We start from the raw sequence: 23472 nt of genomic DNA, 5'->3' as shown, positions 1-23472 counted from the left end.
GTGAAGGGTAAAACTACTTTTATTGAAATTGGGTATAATAATAAAACTTTGCAGATCTGATTGTGTTGTAGCCCATCCTCCTTATATTTCAGTGAATTAGAGAGGTATCTGCCTGAGCTGCTTCCGAATTTTATCTTACTGAAGACCTTAAAAACAGACCATTCCTTTTGCCTCAGTAAGTGTTTTTGATGATCTGTCAATGTTATCTTCCTTACTCTCTACATTAAGAGAAATGAAAATTAAATGAGAAAAAAAATTGCTTAGTTAAATCAGCACCGTGTGAGCTTGTGAGAAGTTTTATAAGCATTCCAAATTCTTGTGGTAAGTTTGGTCCCCTAGAGGATATTCACCATTTTTGAGAAGCTAGTGCCAATCCTAAAAAAAATATTTGCTGATCAAAGCCTCTTTATTAAAAAATTATTTTGGTTGTTTCAATAGGGAGGAGTTGCCCAGAAGGAAAATAAGAGGCTGTCTTCAAATTATAAAAGCATCATTATAAGAGCTGGTTGTCATATTGATAAAGAGTGGTGGCTAACCTTTTTGGGTTCCTGTGTCAAAAATTGTGCATGCACTTGCACGCTTGTACTCACGTGCCAGCACCCAGAAGGCAATGCATGTGCCCCCATGCCCCCTATGCATGCACGCATGCATGCAACCACCCCCCTGCCCCACCCTTACTTGTACTGTGCCTCACAGCTGATTTTTGGCCAGTTTGAGGCCTTTTTCGGCCTCTCAGAGGCTTAAGGAAGGCTTCTGCAGGCTGAAAACTAGGCCTGTTTTGTCACTTCCAGTATTTTCGGAAAAACAGGAAGTGATGAAATGGGGCTAGTTTTCGGCCTGCAAAGCCTGAAGAAGCCTTCCTCAAGTCTTTCGGAGGCCGGAAAAGGCCTCAAACCAGTCGAAAATCAGCTGTGAGGCGCATGCATGCACAGTGAGGTAAGTTTGCCTGCAGCTCGCATGCCGGCACAAATGGCTCTGCAGGCCACCGGTGGCACAGGTGCCATAGGTTCACCATCATGGGGCTAATAGTTATTTATAAACGGTTTCCAGATACAAGCAAGTTAATCTTGTCAAAAAAATACAAAAATCTTCTCATTTATAGACAAAGTCTTTTTCTCTCTCTCTCTCTTTCTTCTCATTTAAAAATAGAATTGGCATTACACTTTTTTTGTTGCTGCTTTAACCGACTTCATAATAAACCTAATCAGTGATCAGTTGTTCTTGGGATTAGCCACTTCTAATCCAGGCAGTTAAGTGAGAAATTTGAGAACAGTATGTAGACAGAGAAAAAAAGAAGGGGAAGAATAGAGGGAAGATGGAAAGAGGAGTATTCAGATTATGGAAGGCATTTTTTACATGCTCAGATGCACACATTTTTTTTTAGATTTTTTAAAATTCTGCCTTTATTTTTTTTTAAATAAATCAAAGTGGTGAACATACTCAATACACCTTCCTCCTCCTTTTATCCCACAATAATAACCATGTGAGGTGAGTTGGGCTAAGAGTGATTGGGCTAAAGTCACCTAGTCAGTTTTCATGCCTAGAGTGGGACTAGAACTCACATCTCCTAGTTCAGGGGTGGGCAAACTACGGCCCGCGGGCCACATCCGGCCCATTGGTCTGTCCAATGCGGCCCGCCCCTGAAAAAAAATCGCTGCCACTGGTCTGTCCAATGCGGCCCGCCCCTGAAAAAAAATCGCTGGGCGTGGCGTATTGCCCTGTGCCGCGTGGCCCCCAAAGCTGCAAAACAGTGTGGAGCGATCTAGGGGTAGGAAAGAAAAGAAATTTGCAAAGGCCTCGGCTGGGAGTTCGAAATCACCTTCGAGTGCGACCTCTCCGAAGGTGAGTCCCCGCCGATCCCCCTTTTTTTTCCGGGGCTTCCAGGCTTAAACTTTGCTCGGGCGGCACTTTAAAAGCCTGCTCCCAGCACCCAAGCAACTTTCCAGCAACTTTCGGCTTCATTTTAACTCGCGGGCGCTCGCGCCTGGCCCTGAGCCGCACGGCGGAGGGGAAGCCCGGCGGGCGGGCGGGCAGGCGGGCTGCTTGGAGGAGGCGACCCAGTGGCACTCCTCTGCCGTGTGGCTCGGGCGAGGCGCGAGCGCCCGCGAGTTAAAACGAAGCCAAAAGTTGCTGGGAAGTTGCTCGCTTTTCCGGGGCTTCCAGGCTTAAACTTTGCTCGGGCGGCACTTTAAAAGCCTGCTCCCAGCACCCGAGCAACTTCCCAGCAACTTTCAGCTTCCTTTTAACTCGCGGGCGCTTGCTCCTGGCCCCGAGCCGCGTGGCAGAGGGGAAGCCCGGCGGGCGGGCGGGCGGACTGCTTGGAGGAGGCTCCGGGCTTCCCCTCCACCAGGCACGAGCGCCTGCGAGTTAAAAGGAAGCCGAAAGTTGCTGGGAAGTTGCTTGGGTTCGGGCTTCAGGCTTAAACTTTGCAAAGGCAAAGTTTGCAGGCTGGAGCGTCTTCCCGCCGAGGAGCAGGAAGGGTTCTGCCCGGCAGGTGGGCGGGCTGCTTAAACTTTGCTCGGGCGGCACTTTAAAAGCCTGCTCCCAGCACCCGAGCAACTTCCCAGCAACTTTCGGCTTCCTTTTAACTTGCGGGCGCTCGTGCCTGGCCCCAAGCCGCGTGGCAGAGGGGAAGCCCGGTGGGTGGGCAGGCTGCTTGGAGGAGGCGACCCGGCAGTGCTCCGGCAGCAGCAACAGGCAGTTTCGCCCGGGCTCTGCTCAGGTGTCCAGCTGGGGCTGTCAGGAGTTGCTACCGCCGGCGCAGCTCCGTGCGGCTCCAGTCCCGCGTTGCCTTGGGAAGGAAAAGGCAAAACCAGGAGCCGCTGAGCCTGAGCCTCCGGTGCTGCTGCTCCCGTTGCAAAGCACCGCCGCGGCTCTTCCTTTTTGCCTTTCCCTTCCCGAGGCAACGCGGGACTGGAGCCGCGCGGAGCCGCGCCGGTGGTAGCAACTCCTGACTCAGGGGGCCTCCGAGGGGAGGGGAAGGAGGAGAAGAGGGGGGGGAAGGGTGGGGGTGCGATTCCCAAAAAATCTTGTGCTGACCCAGCCCGTCTGTCAAATTTTAAAAGTCAATGCGGCCCCCGAGCCAAAAAGTTTGCCCATCCCTGTCCTAGTTTCTAGCCTTGTGCCTTACTACACACCTAGAATACTGCATCCAGTTTTTGTTACCATACTATAAAAAAGATGTTGAGACTCTAGAAACAGTGCAGAGAAGAACAACAAAGATGATTAAGGAACTGGAAGTTAAACACATGAAGAACGGTTGCAAGAACTGGGCATGCTAGTCTAGTGAAGAGAAGTACCAGGGGTGACATGATAGTAGTTTTCCAATATTTGAGGGGTTATCACAGAGAGAAGGGGGTCAATCTATTTTCCAGAGCACCCGTAGGCCAGACAAGGAATAATGCATGGAAACTGATGGAGATTCAACCTAGAAATAAGGCGAAATTTTCTGACAGTGAGAATAATCAACCAATGGAGTAGCTTGCCTTCAGAAGTTGTGGGTGCTTCATCACTGGAAGCTTTCAAGAAGAGACTGGACAGCCATCTGTCAGAAATGGTATAGGGTCTTCTGCTTAGATGACCTACAAGGTCCCTTCCAACTCTTATTATTCTATTCTAATCTGGTATTTGGATTTGTTCCTTGCTGATTTGAAAATGCATCAGTTGTATTTTCCTTCTCATTCATTTCATGGACTCTGGATGGGAATTATCAGAGTTACAGGAAGGCACTGAGCTGGAAAAGGCTATCATAAGAATCCTATCAGTGTCTAGATTAAGGAACCATTGTGAGGCAGCACCTGTTTGGATCCTAACTGAATTCAGTCCTTCTTTCAATATTCCAGTTGGGGCTGGCAGTTGCTCTAGGGATTAAATTATTTAAAGCCTTCAGCTGGCCAGCGTAGGCAAGCAATAGCGTGTAAAACACTTAATCTATTTAAAAAAAAAACTCAGGTTGGCTTTACTTAGACTGTAAAACTATATGCAACTGTCAGCTGCTCTTGCTTTTCTTTGTGGATACTTGAAATATAGATTCCTTAAACAATGATCTTCTCTGCTTCTTTTTAGAATAAAAATAAAATAGAGTAATTGCTTTTAGAAGCCATCTAAATATATTTTTTACAAAGCAAAATCTTGGGAATGTTTTCCCAGTGCATTGCTTTCATCACTTTTCCACTTAGAGGTGCTGACATTTGGTAGTGTTGCTGAAAAAAGAGCAAAGAGTACAAAAATAAATATATTACACTGTATAGTCTAGATGTGCTTATGGAAAACTTTATTTTACTCTTGTAACATTATTGCAGTAGCAATGCAGGCTCTTCTATATAGGCAAACAAATAAGTTTAATTAAAATTTGACTTTGTATAAGATACAGCAGGGGTGTCAAACTCAAGGCCTGCAGCCGGATGGGGTGCTTAGATCTGGTCTGCGGGGCCACCCTGGAAATAGCCAAGAACCGGCTCACAGTGCCTCTGCCAATGAAAATGGAGCTTGCAGGAGGGCTGCAGGAGGCCATCGCAACTGAAAACGGGGCCACCTTGGCCATGCCCACCCTGGCCACCCGAGGTCAAATATAATCCTGATGCGGCCCTCAATGAAATGGAGTTTGACACCCCTAAGATACAGTATATCTGTTTCTGGGTTTAGGGAGAGAGAATAATTTACTACAATAAACAGGGCTCTGTTTGAACATGCTTTGAACATTATTTGGAACACGTATTTTAGAGCACAGAATAATACAGACAGCATCAATCTAAACCCAGATTTCTGCTTGTTTTTATTATTCTGTACCATCTGCCAGATGGTAATAGTTCAAAAAAAGGGTGCCCAGGATGAGATGAATCTTTGAGAATGTTTTGAACTTTCTTAAGGCAGCGGGAGCTATAAAGCTCTTCCAAAGAGGGGAGAGGGCAACCAATGATCTTCTGAGCAATGATGTTAACTATTGAAAGAAGGAGAGGCCAGCCGCAGCATCTATGTGGGCAGCCATCTTGAAAAATAGCTGCTTTAATGAGCTGCATTAACATATGGCTGCTTTAACAAGTTGCTTCAAGTTAAAACACATTTCTTTTTACATTTTTTTAAACATTTGACTATAAACAAATATTCATTTTTGGCTGGTGGACACTTGTAGACACAGTATAAATTAGACAGTTTGTACTCTTTGAGAAACAGAAAAAAAAATAGATGTCACATCTTGTACTTTTACTTACTTTTATTTATAAAATTTATAGGCCACTTTACCTCAAGTTAACTGGGCAGCTCATTGTATTTTTAAATTGTGGAAAAATCATTGTCATTGGAAAAAGATTAATAATAATTTTAAAGAAAGAAATGTAGGCATATTATAATGATCAGAATAAACTAAAAATGACTAAATTAAAAGTAATTAAGAGAAGTAAGATCCATATAATAATGATGTAAAACTAACGATATAAAAGTCCTTAATCCTATAATGAAATCTAGACTGCAGACAACAAACTCAAATACTGGAACAGTTTATTAAAATAAGAAATATTTGAATTTGTTCCCTTGCAGAAAATACTGTTTCAATATATTCTTGTAAAGGAACTAGGTAAAATGCCTAGCATTTATCCATGTGACATATTATTTGATGTTGGATGATGAGAAATGGAAACTGCAGTTTGGGTCTCCTTTCAACCAAGCTATCACTTCCAGCCCACTCTGCTTTTGTCAGACCTCCCAGGTAAATAAGACAAGAAATAGGTGTAGTGAACTAATTCCACTTTATTATAAGTCTACCTTAACAGAATCTTGCAAGTCTGAAGGCACAAACTTCCTGCTGCCACTTTTAACATGAGGGTGAGTCCTTCCTAAGTTTCTTTAAGCCATTGATTGTTTCCTAGGCAGCATCTCTTCCTCTCTTTCCCCAAAGTCATCTATACATTCTGTTAGAACTTTACAGGGTGGTATTTGTTTTAAAAAAATGGAACAGGGACTGCTATGTTCACAGTTCTTTACTGGTTCATAAACATTTAAACTTAAGAAATAATAACTAATTAATCACCTCTGAAATAAGAACAGGTAAACCTTTGGGTTGAGTGGCCACACGGGGAATAGTGAGGTGCACTGCAGGTGCTGCCTCAAAATGGCTGTCATGTGGGGTGGGGGGCTTTCTGGTTCTCAGAATAACTTGAGCAACACCAGTCACAAAATACTAGTGTATCAAATAACAAACTGAGTTTCTTATTTACTATTTCATATTTTCCTTCCTTCCTTCTTAGCAAAGCTAAGCTACAGAAACTAGCCCATACATTTGTGGACTTCCAGAAGTAGTCTTGTAATTAAACATGTGTTAGAAGCTGGTACTTTGCTTTGAAGCAGACCCAGGTGCCTGGAAAAAAAAATGAGGAAGGTGAGGAAGCCAGACACTTGCTGATAAAGACATAAGTAAATACAATGACATGCACTGATGCTGTGATAAAAAAAAAGTATCTATTTAGCTGTAATTTAACTATAACCTGAAAATAAAGTCAGCAGATCCATACAAATATTTACAAGCTTGCTTCTAAATACAACACACTAGAATTATAGGATGCAAACCTAGGATGCAAAAGGAAGCTTACATTCCATTGTTTATTTACAATGATAATTTGCTTCATTTGTCAGAAGTCTGCATCCCTCAAAACTGAGGGCTCCTCCGTGTCATTATAGGAAGTCCTCATTTAGGAACTACCTCATTCAGTGATTTTTTTGCAGCCATGATAATGACAGAAAATAAATTTACAACCAATCCTTGCATTTATGACTTCTCAGAACTGTAAAGCAAAGGAAATCTGAGCTAAGATTATAAGCAAAGTAGCAGTTTCACTTAGTGGCCAGTTTACTTAGGTTGCAGGTCCCAATTGTGGTTGCTAAATGAGGACTACCTATATACATATATAGTATCAGATTGTCTGGTACAGAGAGGCAGAATCTATTTAACAGATCTTTTCTATATAATAAATTTGATATGCATTATTTATAGCTAGAGCTAACAATGCATTTTTCAGATTTGCCAAGCTATTCTGTAACCGCATTTGTAAGTATATTCTTTGTATGTTAAATAGTTAAAGGAAACATTACATAATAATTTGCATATATGACAGACTTTTTGAGAAAGATATAGGCATTGTTCTTATCACCACATTGAATTCTCCTCACTCAGCTGCTTAAATATGTGAATGTATAGTACGTTTGATGGCTCATTAGCCAGGAATCTTTACTTTCTCTTAATTCTCATGCTCAATTACTTCATTTTCAATTTCCTGTGATTCAAATCTATGTTTCTTTTCCTTCTCCTTCTTCCTTGCATTGTTTCTTGCTTAAGTCACAAATATTTGTGATGATCGACAAGTTTCTAACTTGCTTTTTAGCCTATTGTTCCTTAAATTGAAGGAGATTTATTGACATATTCTGTTATTGTATGCTTAGGAGGATAGAAAGTCAATTTGGAAAAGAGCACTATAATCTATGGCATTCCTCTATATAAATACAGTTTCAGATATTCAAGGATTGAGGTGAATATCATGATTTAGTGTCACAAAGATAGATTGCAAGGCGATCAAACCGGTCAGTCCTAGAGGAGATCAACCCTGATTGCTCTTTAGAAGGCCAGATCCTGAAGATGAAACTCAAATACTTTGGCCACCTAATGACAAGGAAGGATTCACTGGAGAAGAGCCTAATGCTGGGAATGATTGGGGGCAAAAGAAGAAGGGGATGACAGAATGAGGTGGCTGGATGGAGTCACTGAAGCAGTAGGCTTGAGCTTAAATGGACTCCAGAGGATGGTAGAGGACAGGAAGGCCTGGAGGAACATTGTCCATGTGCAACTAACATTGTCCAACTTTGCAACTAACAAAAAGAAGAAGAAGATAGGATGGACTTCGGTTCATTTGTTCCAGTGTGACTGTATAAGGGAGTTCAAAAGTATATACTATGCAAAACTAGTCTTATAAACTATAAGTATAAATTATCATAAGCCAAAAAATCATTATCATTATCATTATCATAAGCCAGAAAAAAGCTTTGCTGCTTGGGGAATTCTAGGGGTTGAAGTCCACACCTTTTCAAATTGCCAAGATTGAGAAACATTCCAAATACAGTATTAGTTGCTAATTGTCTTCTAGGATTCAGGCAAGGTTATATCTTTTTTAAAAAAAATTATGTCGAGTGGCTAGGAATTGAATCTGGGGCCTTCTGCATGTACACTACCCTTGAGTTCTGATGCTCCCTCTGTCTTATTTCCAGCTTACTTAAGTGGGAAATGGTTCTCAGTATCTCAACTGTATCTCAAAGAAACTCAAAACATATCTATGGGAATTCAGTTTATTTAATATACTAACTTTCCTGTAAAATATTAATGGAAACTGCTATAATAGTGCTCATCTTGGTTTTGTTATAATTGTTTCCCATTCATGGGAAAAATCTTTTGTATTTTCTTAACTATTTATTTTCTGCTTGCTATGAGAAGCATTTGAAATAAATGTTCACCTCTTAAAGCAGCAAAGCTTATCTATACTTGAGCCAAGCTTCTAGATGTGGACACTATTTATGGATCAGCAACTGAATTTACAAACTGGGTGTAGATGTGTGTCACTTTGACATACATACTTAGATTCAAGATATTAAAAGCAGCAATTTCTACTATTGAAGAGAGTTATCATTTATAAGCATTTATACCCTGTTTTTCAGCCTGGACGATTTCTTGACATTTTAATGGAAAATTAAAAACTAGACTATCTCTGCTTTCAGGCCTGCAATCCAAATAATGCAACCGAAAGGAAAGTGGATGGGAAAAAGAAACAAAAAAGAAAAACAAAGTAAGTGTCCAGGTACCGATTCTTAATGTTTTAAACCTCTCATAATGGCAAACAATAAAATGTGAATTATGCAGGGGGATTATTCATTAATACTGTCAGTCCAGCATCACCATCTTAGCAAGGGATCTCTTGCTTTAACTGAAAAAAAAGACCTTGATCTCGATATAACTTTGATGTTGTGGTCCGCTGGTGGCTTGCAGAACTGGCAGCAGAGCCGGACAGTGGGGAGGAACATGGGCTAGTCCTGGAGTCTGGGGAGGACTCAGATGAGGGATCTGCATCCAATACAGAGATGGACCAGGGCCATCTGAGAGTTATGTGCTGACTCTGGAGCCTGCAGAATCTGACATCAGTGAGGCAGAGGAACAGGGGGAGCTTGTTCCCAGTGCACGCTTGCGTAGACCTTCCAGAAGGCAAGAACAGTTCAGACATTTAATCACAGATCCGGTCTTATTTGAACTAAATTGATTCTCCCCAGTCAATTAATTAACTATTCTTATGTCATCCAAGCACTCTGATCTTTGCTTTTTTCATATCCCCCCTATGACCACATGAGAGGATGTAAAGAAGCAGGAACAGATGGGAATGGGCTCAGCATCCTCAGCCATGTATGTCCATAGTTTTGCTGACCTAAATAATGCCACTATGAATTTTCACTCTTTCAGACACAATATTAGGCAGGAAAATGACAGCTTTTCAACTATCTTTTCAGTGACTGGAAGGATTAAAGATGTATCTGTCAGTTAATCAATTTTGAATCAAATGCTCAGAAAGGAACGATCACTAGATTTGCTATGTCATAAATACAGGCTTAGAAAACAGTTTAAAATGTACATCAAAAGCATATATATATAAATAAAATACTCTACAGTCATTACCAAATTTTATTTGCTTTCCTTTACCTAAGAGATAGGTAACAAACAACTCTATTTATTAACATCAAGTGTTCTGACCAAGGCTTCCTGAGACAGTAACAATCACACGCTTGGTCACAAAACCCCTCTTTTTATTTCAACGGCTGTGAATTATATTCATTCACAGCCCATAATGAGTCCCAAACAATTTGTGAATAGTCCAAGAGAAGTCTGCCACAGTCTTTTCGGGATAAGGCTGATAAGCACCCACCTTTATCTCCCTTGAAATGCTGCCAATGACTAAATTGCCAATTAACTGTATAAGGCCAAACGGAGCACAAAGTCAACATGGAGTTTCAGAGTTTAAACCAATCAGAACGAACAAAGTTGCTTCCTGCAAAGGCTCATCTCAAAGGCTTATGGGAGGGGCCAATCATAATTGACTGGGGAGAATCAATTTAGTTCAAATAAGACTGGATCTGTGATTAAATGTAAAAAAAAAATCTTTGTATTAATTGGATAGATTTGGATGTTGTCTCATCATTCTTAATCAATCCTACCTCCCTATGATGCAATTGTGTTGTGAAAACACCGCATTTTCAAGTATCTGATAGACAGCATAATGCATTTAAAATACATAGATCAATTGAACTGGTCCTAAACTTAGTTCATACCTTTGTGAAGGATCACGTGCTGACAAAATTTCTGCATGAGGACAAAATCTGGACAGAGATGCTTCTTTTGCCTCTATATGGCCCCTGAGGGAGTGAGTAGCCAAAGCATGCATCAGTGACAAGGTTATATAATGTAACATCATAACTCTCACATATGTTCTCTAAACATGTAAAATGGTCATTTGAATTTCCTCATTCCTGGATTGAAGTATGCTTGGATTTCTTGGAAAAATTTAATCAATAAAATATTAGTGGAATGCAATCCCTTGTTTAATTGTCAAACTAAGATCTAGCCATACCCTTTCTCTTGGGAACTGTTTGGAGAAAATTCATTTAAAAGCATACTTAATACATTTATTTCTCAGTTGAGTTCCCTAATTTGATCTGGGTGGTTACTTCTTGTTGCCATCTTTTTTTAAACTGTGGCACAGTTGTATAGTGAAAACAGTTGTTTCCGAAGGGTCACATTCTTTCTGTGGTAGCTCATGTTATGGAAAATTTTGCTATGAGAGAAAATTACTGTCATTCTAACATTTAAAATACACAGCCTGAAATATTAAGATGGTTATGAAATCAGTCAAACTTTGTTTTTCCATTCTCCCTACACACACACACTCACATTTATACAGACATCAGTTTCAAACCATCTCTGTTTAATATTCATTTTTTTGTTTCTCATTCTATATCAATGATTCCAAAAGAAATGACAACAATGTAGACTTAGTTTAGATTAAAATACCTTTGGAAACAAAAACAATTTTTGTTATGTCTGACATTATAACATTGTTGGCCATGATGAAAACCACATGATACTTAAGCACTAAATTCTATTGTTAGAATATTAATCTTCTGATAAAGGCCTGCGTAGCCAGGACATGTTCTCAGAATGTGTTTATTTCTGCCCAGGCTGCTCTGCTTTTCATTCTCTTCCTCCATTTCAGACCTTACTTACAAAATATTTGTATTGCATAAATCTGCAATAAAGTGCAAAATATTTTTTCCTGTGCAATAGCAGGGAGGAGACTTTGCAAGATGCATTGCATTAGACATATTCTCTACATAATTTCCAAATTTTCTAGAACTTGGTACTCAGATGCCATGATTTTAGGATCTTGTGGTAGATAAATTAAAATTCTATCAGAACTTGTTTGGATTGTTGGCTTTGATCCCAATATTTTATATGCCTCTCATGCCAGTGGATCTAAGTGTACTTCTAGGTGTTACAGTCTTGGGGCCAGGCAGAATAGCAGCAGGAGGTTCAGATTCAGAAATTAATTTATGTTTATACTTAGCGTTATCAAAATAATAAAACTAAGTTAAAAAAGTAATTTAGGAATATTTATAACCATAAGTAAGATCTTGAAATTGATGAACATCAATTTCTATTGGTGAAAATGCATGGACTTTTTTGTAAGCAGCGGGACCATTTTATGTTACTATGTTTTTAGTAATGCAATAAAAAGATAAATATTACTATGAATATTTCAAAACAAAATATCTATTTAACAGAGATAAAATAAATCATATTTAAATATCATATTTGCATTTTAGTGGCCTTTAGGAGTATTGGTAATTTTATTTAAAATGGTTTTCTTATTATTTTGTAAGAACATTCTGTGCTGCTTTGAATAATAATCAGTCTATGCTACAACCAAGGCCTCCTATTGGTCTCATATTTAAGTGCTAACCACGTCACACTCTGATTCATTTTCCCAGATCAGTCAAGGTTGGCTAAGTAATGCCCTTTGTTAAGGAACAAATAATTGGATCAAAAAAGCAATTTTTATATGTGCCACAATACTGAATCATCTTCCAATTAGTTATAATATGCTGTATTTCACTTCTGGTAATTTATTTTTAAAGTTCAACTGATGTTTTAAAAGTCCAACCTTTAAAAAAAAAGTCTGGATATTAAGTGAAAATTTGCATTTTAACACTGTTTGCTTTGATGCTCAATTTGACTTGACCCCAGATTTTCAATAATGATAAAATACTTCTGAAAAGTGCAACTCTTCCAAAATAAGCATAATAATTACAATAAGGACAATTACTTAGAATTTTTGATCATGATACTTTTTGAAATTACAAATATTTTAATAATTACTGTATTAAGGTTAAATAAAATAACTCTTATCTCCAATTAATTATATGAATATTTTTATTTTAAAAACCATTATAATAGACTGTACACACACTTATATACAAATATAATTTACACATTTAAATTAGCTAAAATGTGTATCAAAATCTCTGATATTCAACAGAAGACTGCATACAAATTATCAAGCACTTGTCCACCATTCTACTAATGTACTGCTATTCTAATAAGATCACTTGTAACAATGGAGGTAGTATTTTTTATTTTCTGAAAAATATTAATCTGCTGTTTTGTATACCCATATAATAATATTTAGATAATTTAGGTTTATAATACAGGCATAATTACTAGTGAATGTAATCAAATTCATAAAATGGGGATTATTTCATAATATTTTGTTTAAAAGTACTTAGTACTCAGAGTAAAAACTACAAGGTATTTATCATGCTTATAAATAGCAATGTTTTTCTTTGAGGTATTTACTGAGTAATTACCTTGTTTCTAAAATCATGATTAAAACATGCTATGCATACTTATTTGAGACCACGAGCATAATAACATTTACTTCTAAATAGACATACATAATTGGGCTGCATATTAACTATAGTTTTAAACAGACTTATTATCCCAAACTTGTTAGAGGCAGTCCTCAGATTATAATAACTGATTCAGCAATCTTCAAAATTACAATGGCTCTAAACAAGGAGGATTTATGACCAATCCTCGGAGCTCTGGCTGTCATAGTATCCCTGTGTTAAGTGATCACAAGGTCATTCCAAATATGTCAGTGTGGTCTGTCACCAGTTCTGTAAATTGCATATTTAACCTCTGACAAAAGGAGGAGATCCAGACTTTGACAAGATTGCTCCGAAGCAGCCACTTTATGCACATTAGTCACTTTAGTGAAGAGCTACAGGAATTGAAGACGCAGAAGTGACACCTAAAACATTAGTGGAAGAAGTAAAGGCGGCGGGGGGGGAGGAACTTTTTCAAATCAGAGGTGTCCGGGCTGGTGTGGGAGAAAGAGGCAAAGAAGATAGGAAAAAAATGCATCATGACACTGCGATAATACTTGTTCCTTTTGTAGATGTATTGTGATATCACTCACAAGTACGTATTATGTATAATTTCCATCAGTACATCACAGTTTACATTTCAGTACTGCATCGAAGATCTTGGAATCTGCAGATGTCTTTGGATTGCCTACAAGTACAAGCTCATGTTTGAGTTGACCTTGTAGCAATAAGGGAGGCAATGTGTCAGTACTTCTCCCTTATTGCATCAGTGAACTGTCATTACTGTGTCCATTTTGCATTGGGCTGGTCAGGCCATTCAGGTTTGAGAAGGTCTTGGCTCTTCCTAGGAAGATTCTGATGTGGTGATTAGGGCAAAGTCTAGTTGTGTTAACTGCAACTCCTTTCAGCTACTATGTTTTAAGGAAATAAGGGTGCTACTCTGTCTCAAGACTTCTGCCATTTGTGGGCTTGATTTAAACCTCTCTTGATTTTTTTGTGGTTGAGGTATGTGTGATCAATTGAACCTAGAAGGTGTTCACTTGGTTTGTGGGATGCTGGCAGTTTTGCAGGCTACTTCTGCAAGAGGCTCTAGATCACGGGTATCAAACTCACGGTGTCACATTGCCATCACACGACATCACAACGTTTTTCTCCTTTGCGGAGCTGGAGTAGGCGTGGCCTGAGCATGATGCATCTGGCCTGTGGGCCGCCAGTTTGACAGCCTTGCTCTAGATACAGCCCTTTTTGATAACTATTGTTCAGTTTCAATCTTACTTTGTGGGAAGGGGTGTTAAGGCATAAAGTAGAGTTTCAGATGCAAATACCTAGAGGAAGCAGATTATAGCAACATTTAGGCTTACATACTACCCTGCAGTGTTTTTCAGCACTTCCTGTGTGGCTTATAATATAGAAGTATTATTTGCATATTTCCCCCATTAATCTGGGTCCTCATTTTACCAACCTTGGAAGGATGTAAGGCTGAGTCAACCTTGAGTCTCATCAGGATCGAACTTCAGGCTATGGGCAGAATTTGCCTGCAATAGTGCACTTAACCATTCTGCCACCAGGGCTCTATTTATGTGGACTTTTTTATTTGTACCTTCTGGATTCAGGTCTGGTCATAGGACAGAGACAACATTGCCATCCACTAACTCAAGTTTGTGTCAATTCAGCAACAAGACAGGGTGTCGTGTTGCCTGAATTAGAAGAGCTCATGTTTCCTGCTCTCCCATGTACTGCACTGATGTGTCCTCCTATGACACAGGCAATCCCCTGGCTTCTTCTCTCTCTTTGGACCACTGTTAAACTTCTACAGTACAAATAATGATTAGGTGTATTATGAATTAGAGTTCTTACCATATAGAACAGAACATGGTGAAACAAACTGTTTTTACTCTTTATACATTTTTTATTATTTGTAAGCTACCTATAGTCATGAAAGTGAGTGGGCAGCCATATAAATTCTATAACAAACAAAAAAATTGGCTTCAGGTTGGCAGAGGAATGTGACAAGGCTGTGTACTCTCTTATTTATTCAGCGTACATGTGGAATACATATTAAGGAAAGCTGCATTGGAAGAAACGGGAGGAAGAAACACCAATAACCTGTGGTATGCTAACTATTTTGATAACTGAAAATGCAAAGAATCTGAAAGCCTGATACTAAAAGTCAAAGAGCACAGTTAAAATATTGGACTAAAATTAAATAGAAGGAAGACCAAACTAATGACAATAGGTAGAACAACCAGCCCTAGCACTGACAATGAAAATAGAAAAGTTAATAGTTTCTGCCTTTTAGGATCAACTAAAAGGATCAAACAATCAAGAAACACATCACAGACTAGTACTTGGTAGAGCAGCCCTGGAGGCCTTAGAAGAGACATCAGATGCTATGATGTCTCCATACTTACAAAGATCAGAATTATGGAAGCTATGATACTCCTCGTGGCACTCTATAGAAGAAAAAGTTAAACTTTAAAGAAGCAGGTTTGTGTGCCATTGGGAGACTTGAAAGAAAAATTTCGGGATAGGTTGTCATGGAGAAAATCTATGTGGTTGCTAGGAGTCGAAAATGACTTGATGGCTCACCATAAACAAACCTTGGTTTATTCATCCATGTAACAAACAACACAGATAAGATTAAGAGTGCAGTTCTTAATACATTTACTACGAAGTAAGCTTTATTTATTGAAATGTACTTATATTGGTGAACATACAGTATGCAGGACTGTATCGTAGTATATCTACAATACTTTGTATATTTATCTGGAAGTACGCCCTACTGAATACAGTGAGGCATTCTATCAACTGTACACTAAAAAAGGCAGATATTTTTTCACTTTTCTTTATTCAGTAAACTCCAGTCTATATACTGAGACTTGAAAAAGATAAGCAGGTGGGGAGAGAAGGGGAAAAGTCAGGAGACTACAAATGTGAGATACTTTATAGATTGAGAAGAATCTTCCATCTGTTCTTGCCATATCAGATTACTAGATACAGTGGTTAGAGTCTGAATTTTGATAGGATAAAAAATTAAAATGCAAAACAAAGACCGGCAGCCTGTTAGATCAGGTGTTTTGTGTTCTTATTATAGAATGTTCAAGGGGAAAATACAGGAGGAGAGCAAAAAGCCGTTTCTTCATTTTCACATATTAATTGCTGTTTCCACACTTTTCCATCTTGACTGTCATACTTTCTGCACCGACAATTAACACTTTGGAGGGCGTCTAAGTGGGAAATAATAGCCTTTAAGCTTCACTAATTTCCTGTTTGCAGTTGGCTATTAATTTATTTACTTCTATAATTATGGCCCCATTATACCAGAGTCAAGATTAAAGAACTTTCCCTGTGAAAAACAACAGTGGCCCTACTTAATTCACTGCTCTTCTAACTCTGCTTTACCACACACAGATTACCAATGCTTTCTTCTGAAAGGACTAATAACTTATTCTGACATTGTGAAATTAGTGACACATCTATACTAGAGATCTGTAAATTGCACATTTGTATTGTGCTAATGAATTGTGTTATGCTAGTTCTTTAAGCAAACTAGCACTTCTGCCTAGCAATGCTTGTTATTCTCTCAAAGTCTCTAGTGGTGAGTTAGGGTCCTTTTTGTATAGGTCCTTTTTGGTAATAGTTATTCACTTTGCGTCATAAGTCAGTATTATTTAGCAGACTGCATTTCTGTTTTTATTCCAAAATTATTCTTGTGACTTGTTTTTTTTTTAAAGCAATTTAATGTGTTATGGGAATCATTCTATGAGGCAAGCCTTCAACTTATTTTAAGTTACATCATTATTTATTCAGTATTTCAGCAATGGATTAGAGTTCTATATAAGTTCTAGCTAAGTTTTATTGTTAAATTTAAGGTTGATACATTATATTTCCGCTATGTGAACACTGAACAGTTGTCTGTTTCTGCTCCTACCTGCTAAAGATGAATGTAATAACGAAGATATGAATTGCTGGAAAACACTTGATTCTTTTCTCCTTTCCCAAGGGATCAAGAAATCCTTCCGTCTGAGTTTTATTTATTGATTTATATATTGAGCATAAATGGGGAGTGATGTTTTATAATTTCATTATTAATTTGTCAGTTTTACCCTCTCAAAAAGGAGTCATTAACAATGGTATTTGTAAGTGCTGGCTGGCTTACATTACAGAGGCCTGGCTATAATAATACCAATAGTGTAAGCACTAGACTAGGGTATGGTATCCACTCAACTTTTATTTTCCTCTCTGAAAATAAATAAATTTTTAAAAAGTTAATTCAAGAAGTTTGAAATTTCTTGTGAAGCAATAGATGTTATATTACGACTGTTTGTTTTTTCCCATTGTTTTTGTTTTAAAAATAAAGAAACAAATTGTTCCCAGTGACTTATTTTCAGTTCTAATGGATGAAAAACATACCTCTGGAGCTATTTTCTGACTTAGTGAATATTTACCAAGCTTCCTGCCAGCCTATAAATGTACAAACATGAACTTGGTTACTCATTAGCTTTCTTGAGAAAGTAAGGTATAATAATCATGTAGAAAACTGGTTACGTATGTAGTTTTAACTGAATGCGGACAACAAAGGGATCTTTACAGCTTAAAACTGTTTTTGTTTTTCAGAACTGTCTGAGTTGATGTGAATTTGTATAGTGGTTAACTTGTTTACTGGAATATCTCTCTCTCTCTCTCTGGGCAACAGCTTGGCAAGATTAAGGTCCATGGAATAAAAATGTATGCATGCTTTTTAAGAAGATATAGCTGTCCTAGGAAGTGGTTTTGGATAACAGAAGCAGGTTAGTGCAACGCCCTGCTTTCAACAGCAGTTAATGGACTCTTCCCTCCAAAAAGGATTCATGCTTCTGGAGTACTGTACAATTTAAAGGAGTGCAGTTGGCACAATCCTTTCTGGTATGCTTAAAGGTGATCTACCTTTTCTGTTTTATACTTTCTCCACTTGGGGCCCCTTAAGAGCTTAGCAAATCTGCTATTCTAGAATAGACAGCATGATTAGCAAATTGTCTTTGCATACTTCTAGAAGGAAAGATGTCACATATTTTTGTGTCATTATTATAACTAACGTAGCTTACAGTCTCTTAATTTGTAAGAAGCCATTGAAAGAGTAGAGAAGTAACTGTTTATTTTAAAATCCCATCAGTGGGTATTATACAATAGCATAGAAGGGGAGGTTTTAAAACAGAAAATATGAGGCAATATGCATGCAAACATGACTGTCATTAAGCAGGGATGGGATTCTACCAGCATAACAACCGGTTCGCTTTGTGTGTGTGCGTGCCAAATGCGCGCATGCACACTACTTACAAATTACTGAGTCCGGCAAGCATTCACCTGCTCCAGTTGACAAGCGGCACTTACCTGTGCCGCTCAAAGCAGCTGAGGAGGAAAATGCAGAGACTAAAAGATAGCCTAGAGCCCGGGCGGGCGGGCGAAACAGATGACCAGACGATCGTCACAGCGAATCGGTTCGGTGTCAGCTGCTCTTCGGAGCTACCGATTCTATAGAATTGGCCGAACCGGTAGAATCCCACCCCTGGTAATAAGCAATATAACTTAGAGGAATTTCAACACAGAAATGGATTGTGTGTTCCAAATTTGGTAAAGTAAGAAGCCAATCTCATTGTACACATATTGTGCTCTGACAATAAAGGTAATAATAGAAGTGACTGACAAAATGGATGTGTGAATTGTTTTGTAAATTATAATATTTGCATTTGACTGATGAACATTAATGATGGGAGTTAGGGTACTATGTTAGCCACAACAAAAAGAAAAGAATACTGGACTATAAGGTTTTTTATTTCATGCAGGAAAACTTTGTATGTTATTTTCTTAACCTGACTTCAGCAGAATCAATCCAAATGCAATTTTTAAAGGCTCTCTTGCATACCTATTTTGTAGTTTCTTAGTTATAAGAGTTTGATTGGTATTCATCTATTAAATCTAGAAGCTTGAAACAGAAATGTGTAATATGAATTATTATGCCTTTTTAATGCATAGGAATCCTCAAACTGGATGAAATGCAATATTTTATTTGATAATAAGTATAGTGGTTGATATAGTGATTAATATGTTGGCAATTAGAGTCTTTATTCTTATTAGCAGAATCTGTAGTAATTATCTGTGGCTGTTCAATGTAGCGTAAAGACAACTGACCACTCCTACACTGTTATCTAAGAAAAGCACTTTGCTCCTTATTATACAATTGAATTCTCCTATAAGTGGAAGGAAGTGAGATGATTCTTAATTGATGCCATATTTTTCAGGCCACTACTTGAAATGTGGCTACATTTGCTGATGCAATCTTGAACCTAGAATGAATTAGTCTATCCATGGATATTGGACTATGAAGCTGTATCAATTTGTCTTAGATATAAAAAAGGCCATATATGAGGATAAGGACCAAAGTTCCATTACTTCAGCTCTAGAGAGGGCAGGACTTTAGTTTATAAGGCTGCCTTCTAGGATGGCTAAGGATAAAACATCAAAATGAGAGCATAAAGATTTGTAGAATTTGGAGATCTGAAGTTGATCTAAATACAGAACTTGGTGGTTTTTAAAGCATTTGTTAATATTCCTGGTGAAATAAGAGTAAAGAAGCTGTTGCATTCAGTTTGGTGCTCCATGTTTATCATCCTTGATCTGAACTCTGGCCTGGTAACTAAAAGCTAATAATAATGGAGAAGAGAATCCATACTAATAGTTTAATTTTGATGTTCTTTACCTAAGAAGATTGTCCAATTGTTCAATTGAAGAGCCAAATCTTGTGACTGGAAGCCTATTGTACTTAATAGTAAAAGATAATAATCAGGCTCTAGTCTTCACTTTGTTTTCAAAAGCTTCAGTGCAAAATACCAAGGTTAGGACAATCAGACTGCCACAGACAATTACCTTATGAATTTAGACTGGGTGGCGAGTCCTTTGATATTCTAAGAACATTTCTTGAGGGGTTTTTTTGGAGCGGGGGTTGCAAAGTTTATAGTTTCAGTTTTCTAAAAAGTTAACAATGGTCCTCATTAAAAATCCTGTTACACTGAATAAAATATCATGCTTACTACATTTCATTTTCAGACTGGCATTTACATAAAATTGTGAAAGTGAACAAGCATTGATTAATCAAGGCGACCTTTAACTTCTGACATAGTATTTCCCAGGAACTGGAGTCAAAAGTCTATTTAAAGTTTACAAATACTGCAATTAGAAATTTTTGGGACTAGGCACACACTTCCATCAGGATATACAAAACCAGGCCCCTGATATGAAGTCAGCCCATTTGTCTGATAAATGTTGTTCCCGGCCAATTTTACACTGTCAAAGTACATTTTTGGCATAGATGTTGTCAATTATAATTAGGAGCTTAGTAGTTGATCATTTGCTGGGAGATATTTATGTTATTTGTAGATGGAAATAATAATGGCCTTAAACCAATATTTAGGGATTTCAATTGACTCGTCAATGTAAACAAGCAGTGAGTCAGCACTTGGGCCCAACAAACAGCATGATTTTTGAACAAATACAAAAGTATGTTATGCCCTCTTGTGATATCCCCCAGTTAAAGTTGATTAATTTGGCTTATACCAAATTGCCCATGCCCTCATCCTTTAACTCATACATAGCTTAGGTAAATAGGCCTCCTAAAAGGCTGCTGGAAAGTGTCATTCATTAGTAGGCAGCACAGTGTTCAAAGGTGGTACAACTGATCTCCAGAAAATAGCTAAATCTATTTGCTTTTCCTTATATTTTCAGTTGTTACCAAGCTTCTTTGGCAGTGTGTGTGTTTTGCTATTAGGAGGGGCTTAATTCCCCACCCCCCCAAGATCTATTGTCAAGTAGGAGGTATGAGAGAGGTTTTATTTGTATCAATTATATGTAGCAACTATGACCCTCCTAGCTTGTATGGCTTCATGATAAAAACAGAGTTCAAGTACATAAAATTAAAAGGCTGCTTCTAGGGAGGTCTACACTATATTCTTAAGGCTCATGTTTAGATTAAATGGTTATAATCTCTGAGAAAATTTTTTCATTATTTGTGTAAAAAAACAAATCTTAACAATCTGAGTCCTTTGTTGCTACCCTATCCCTGGGAAGAGGCCCTTAGAGCTGTATGTCATTGACCATCTTTTGCATCTATATTTCATACAGATAAATCTGCATGTAACATAGGCTTATGAGAAATTAATAACAAACAGGGTGATGAGTCTCCAGTTCAAATCTAGGATCAAGTGATAATCTAGGCAACTACTGATGGTAGCTTTCTGGAGAAATAAAAATGGTAGCTATTAAATCATGCTTTTTGTTTCTGCCCAATGTGTGATTCTTTCCCCCCCCATAATTATTATTAATGGAAGCACTGAAGAGGTAAACATCTAATTTAGCTATGGTCTGTGAGAGGCAAAGTCTACAAAAAATAAGTGTTGTACAGGAAAGTAACTTTCTTTTTTTTGGGGGGGGGAGCTAGTTTTTTTAGTTTGACATATTATGCACATACAACTTATGAAAAGAACAGAACATCATTGTACTTGTTTTGGATCATCATTATCCAATACTTTTGGTCAGCTGGTCATCATGGCCTGAAATAGACATAGGGCTTATTTTCATGTGGGTACTCCCGGTGCAAAGGAGAGGAAATCCTAGTTGCGAAACATGCTGTTTATTAAATTTTAATTATTAAAAACGTTTCTCAAGCAAATGAGAAGCCGGATACTTATTACAAGCGGATTGAAATGTAAACAGCGTTGAGTTCTTTCAGAGATGTATTTGCAAATCCGCGTAGCCATTAAGTGGACTTGGCTTTTGGCTGCCATCCTAAATCCCCTTTAAAGGCAGCGGGGCCCTTCGGTTGTCCCGCCTGAAGGTCGGTGTCGGCGCTCTGAAGGGAACGGCGATTCCCTTGACCACCCGTTTATTGGGCTCTTCTGCCAGAGCCGTACCGTACAAGCGAGGGCTAAACATGCTCACCCTGAGAAGGAGGCGGGGGGCGTCGAATGGCGAAATCCAGTTAGGAGGCGGCGGCCGGTAACCAGCCGGGGGCGCTACAGCTGCGGATAAGGGGCGGGCCGCTTACGCTCGCCAGGAGAACCCCGCAGGCTGGAAACGGAACTGAGACATGTCGGAGCGGCGTTGAGGAAGCTGCCTCGGCTTCGCAGCCCCGGGAGCGGAGTGGGCGGCTCAGGGCTACGACGGAGGAGCCAGCTGCGCTCATTCCCGCAGGCCCCGCCGTCAAAGAAGCAGGAAGAGAACAGCCGCCGGAGTGGGCGGCGGCAGCAAAGGAAGTGGCTGCGGCGGCGGCGGCAGGCTGGATCCCTCCCCGGGAAGATGAGGCTGAGGCCCGGGGAGCTGAGCGGGCTGAGGTGGGGCGCTTTCCTCACAGCCGCCAGGACAAGATGGCAGCGGCTGAGGAGGCGGCGGCAGCAGCAGAAGCAACAGCAGCAGCAGCCCGGGGTTGAGTCGGGCCTGGGAGGCGCCTCCTTGTAGTAGCTCTCCGGTCATGCCGAGGGCGGAGGCGGCGGCGGTGGCGGTGCTGGTGGCGGCTGCGGGGAGTCCAGCGCTGACCGATCTGTGAAGGTAAGAGCCGTGGGGAAAGGGAGCGAGCGATCCAGACTGCTTTTTCTTCCCCAGGGGGGCGGGAAGGGCAAAGCCTCTGGGCTTATCCTTACCCACCGCTAATCTTTGGGGTGGAAAAGTGCGGGGTTGGGCAGGGATGCTGAGGCCATTCGCTCCCCCCCCCCTTCAACTTCTAGCTCTTCCTGTGGTTTGGCTTTGCCTCCTTTGCGCGGCCCAGCGCGCTCCAAATGAAGCTGTTCGGCAGAGGCGAGTCGGTTTGAGAAAAGTCGGGGAATTAGGCTTTTGGCGTTTCCCAAAAGGAGAACAAAATCAGCTTTTAAGCAGGTGGGTGTGGAAGGGGGAACAAAACCCGCCAGGAGGATTGCTCGGATCTTCATCGCCGCTGGGGTTTAGCCTAGGAGAGAGAGAGATATTGGAGCACGGGTCCCAACTAAGCTCCGTGCCTAGATGCTCGATCCCAGAGGGCTTGGTTGCAACGGTGCTTTGAAAAACTTTGCCTTGGCAGAGTTTGGTTGCAAATTTTCCATTCTTTCTGATACAACCGATGTCTGAACAAAGGGGTTTTTTGGGGGGGCCACAATCGGGCAAAAGACTACTAAATCCCCCCTCCCCTCTTCTTCTTTGGTTAGCATTATTTACAGACTGAAGTATAAAGTAGCTTTCTTGCCGCCGGCGTATGTGAGAGCCCCCTTAATTTAGTATATAAATAGTTCGGCTCGTTTCTCGCTTTGCTTCCGTTCTCGCTTTCTTTTTTTTAATTTGGGAACTAGAAATTTCCCTTTCGTGCTGTGCGCCTGTCTCTGCTCCCGCCCTCACCCTTTCGTGCAGTTTTGCTCGCTTAGTTTTTTACGCTGGCCGAGCGGGCTAATCTTTAGGATCGCTGGTGTGTATGAAAGAAGAAATGTGACACGGCTGCTCCTCTTGCAACTTGTT

At 39.6% G+C, this 23472-nt stretch overlaps 1 protein-coding gene and 1 long non-coding RNA gene across 5 annotated transcripts in view; one reads left to right on the top strand and one right to left on the bottom strand.

The window, feature by feature from the left end:
* Positions 1 to 5723: 5723 nt before the first annotated feature.
* LOC113410298 (uncharacterized) lies at positions 5724 to 23461 on the bottom strand. Of its 2 annotated transcripts, XR_015746671.1 has the most exons (4): positions 23356 to 23461; positions 21934 to 22933; positions 10351 to 10434; positions 5724 to 6352 (listed from the first exon to the last, which is right to left on the bottom strand). It is a non-coding gene; the product is annotated as an uncharacterized LOC113410298 (long non-coding RNA). The 2 variants fall into 2 exon arrangements; XR_003370650.2 differs by lacking the exons at positions 21934 to 22933; positions 23356 to 23461 and adding an exon at positions 18280 to 18352.
* The window catches only part of HIPK3 (homeodomain interacting protein kinase 3), a 97367-nt gene continuing 91411 nt past the window's right edge, over positions 17517 to 23472 (top strand). Inside the window, exon 1 of one of the 3 annotated variants that reach the window (XM_087951030.1) lies at positions 17517 to 17880. In XM_087951030.1, coding sequence (XP_087807156.1) covers positions 17871 to 17880 — 10 coding nt within the window. In that variant the 5' untranslated portion in view covers positions 17517 to 17870. Of the gene's footprint in view, positions 17881 to 18466; positions 18626 to 22047; positions 22540 to 23472 lie in introns of those variants that run through there. The other 2 variants (XM_087951033.1, XM_026664801.2) reach the window with 2 other exon arrangements.

The sequence above is a fragment of the Notechis scutatus genome, chromosome 1, assembly GCF_049901735.1.
Source record: "Notechis scutatus isolate UNSWTSFEM ecotype Mainland chromosome 1, rNotScu1.2, whole genome shotgun sequence".
Taxonomy (NCBI): domain Eukaryota; kingdom Metazoa; phylum Chordata; class Lepidosauria; order Squamata; family Elapidae; genus Notechis; species Notechis scutatus.
Note: the sequence above shows the minus strand (reverse complement) of the source record. Positions and strands in the feature narration are given on the sequence as shown.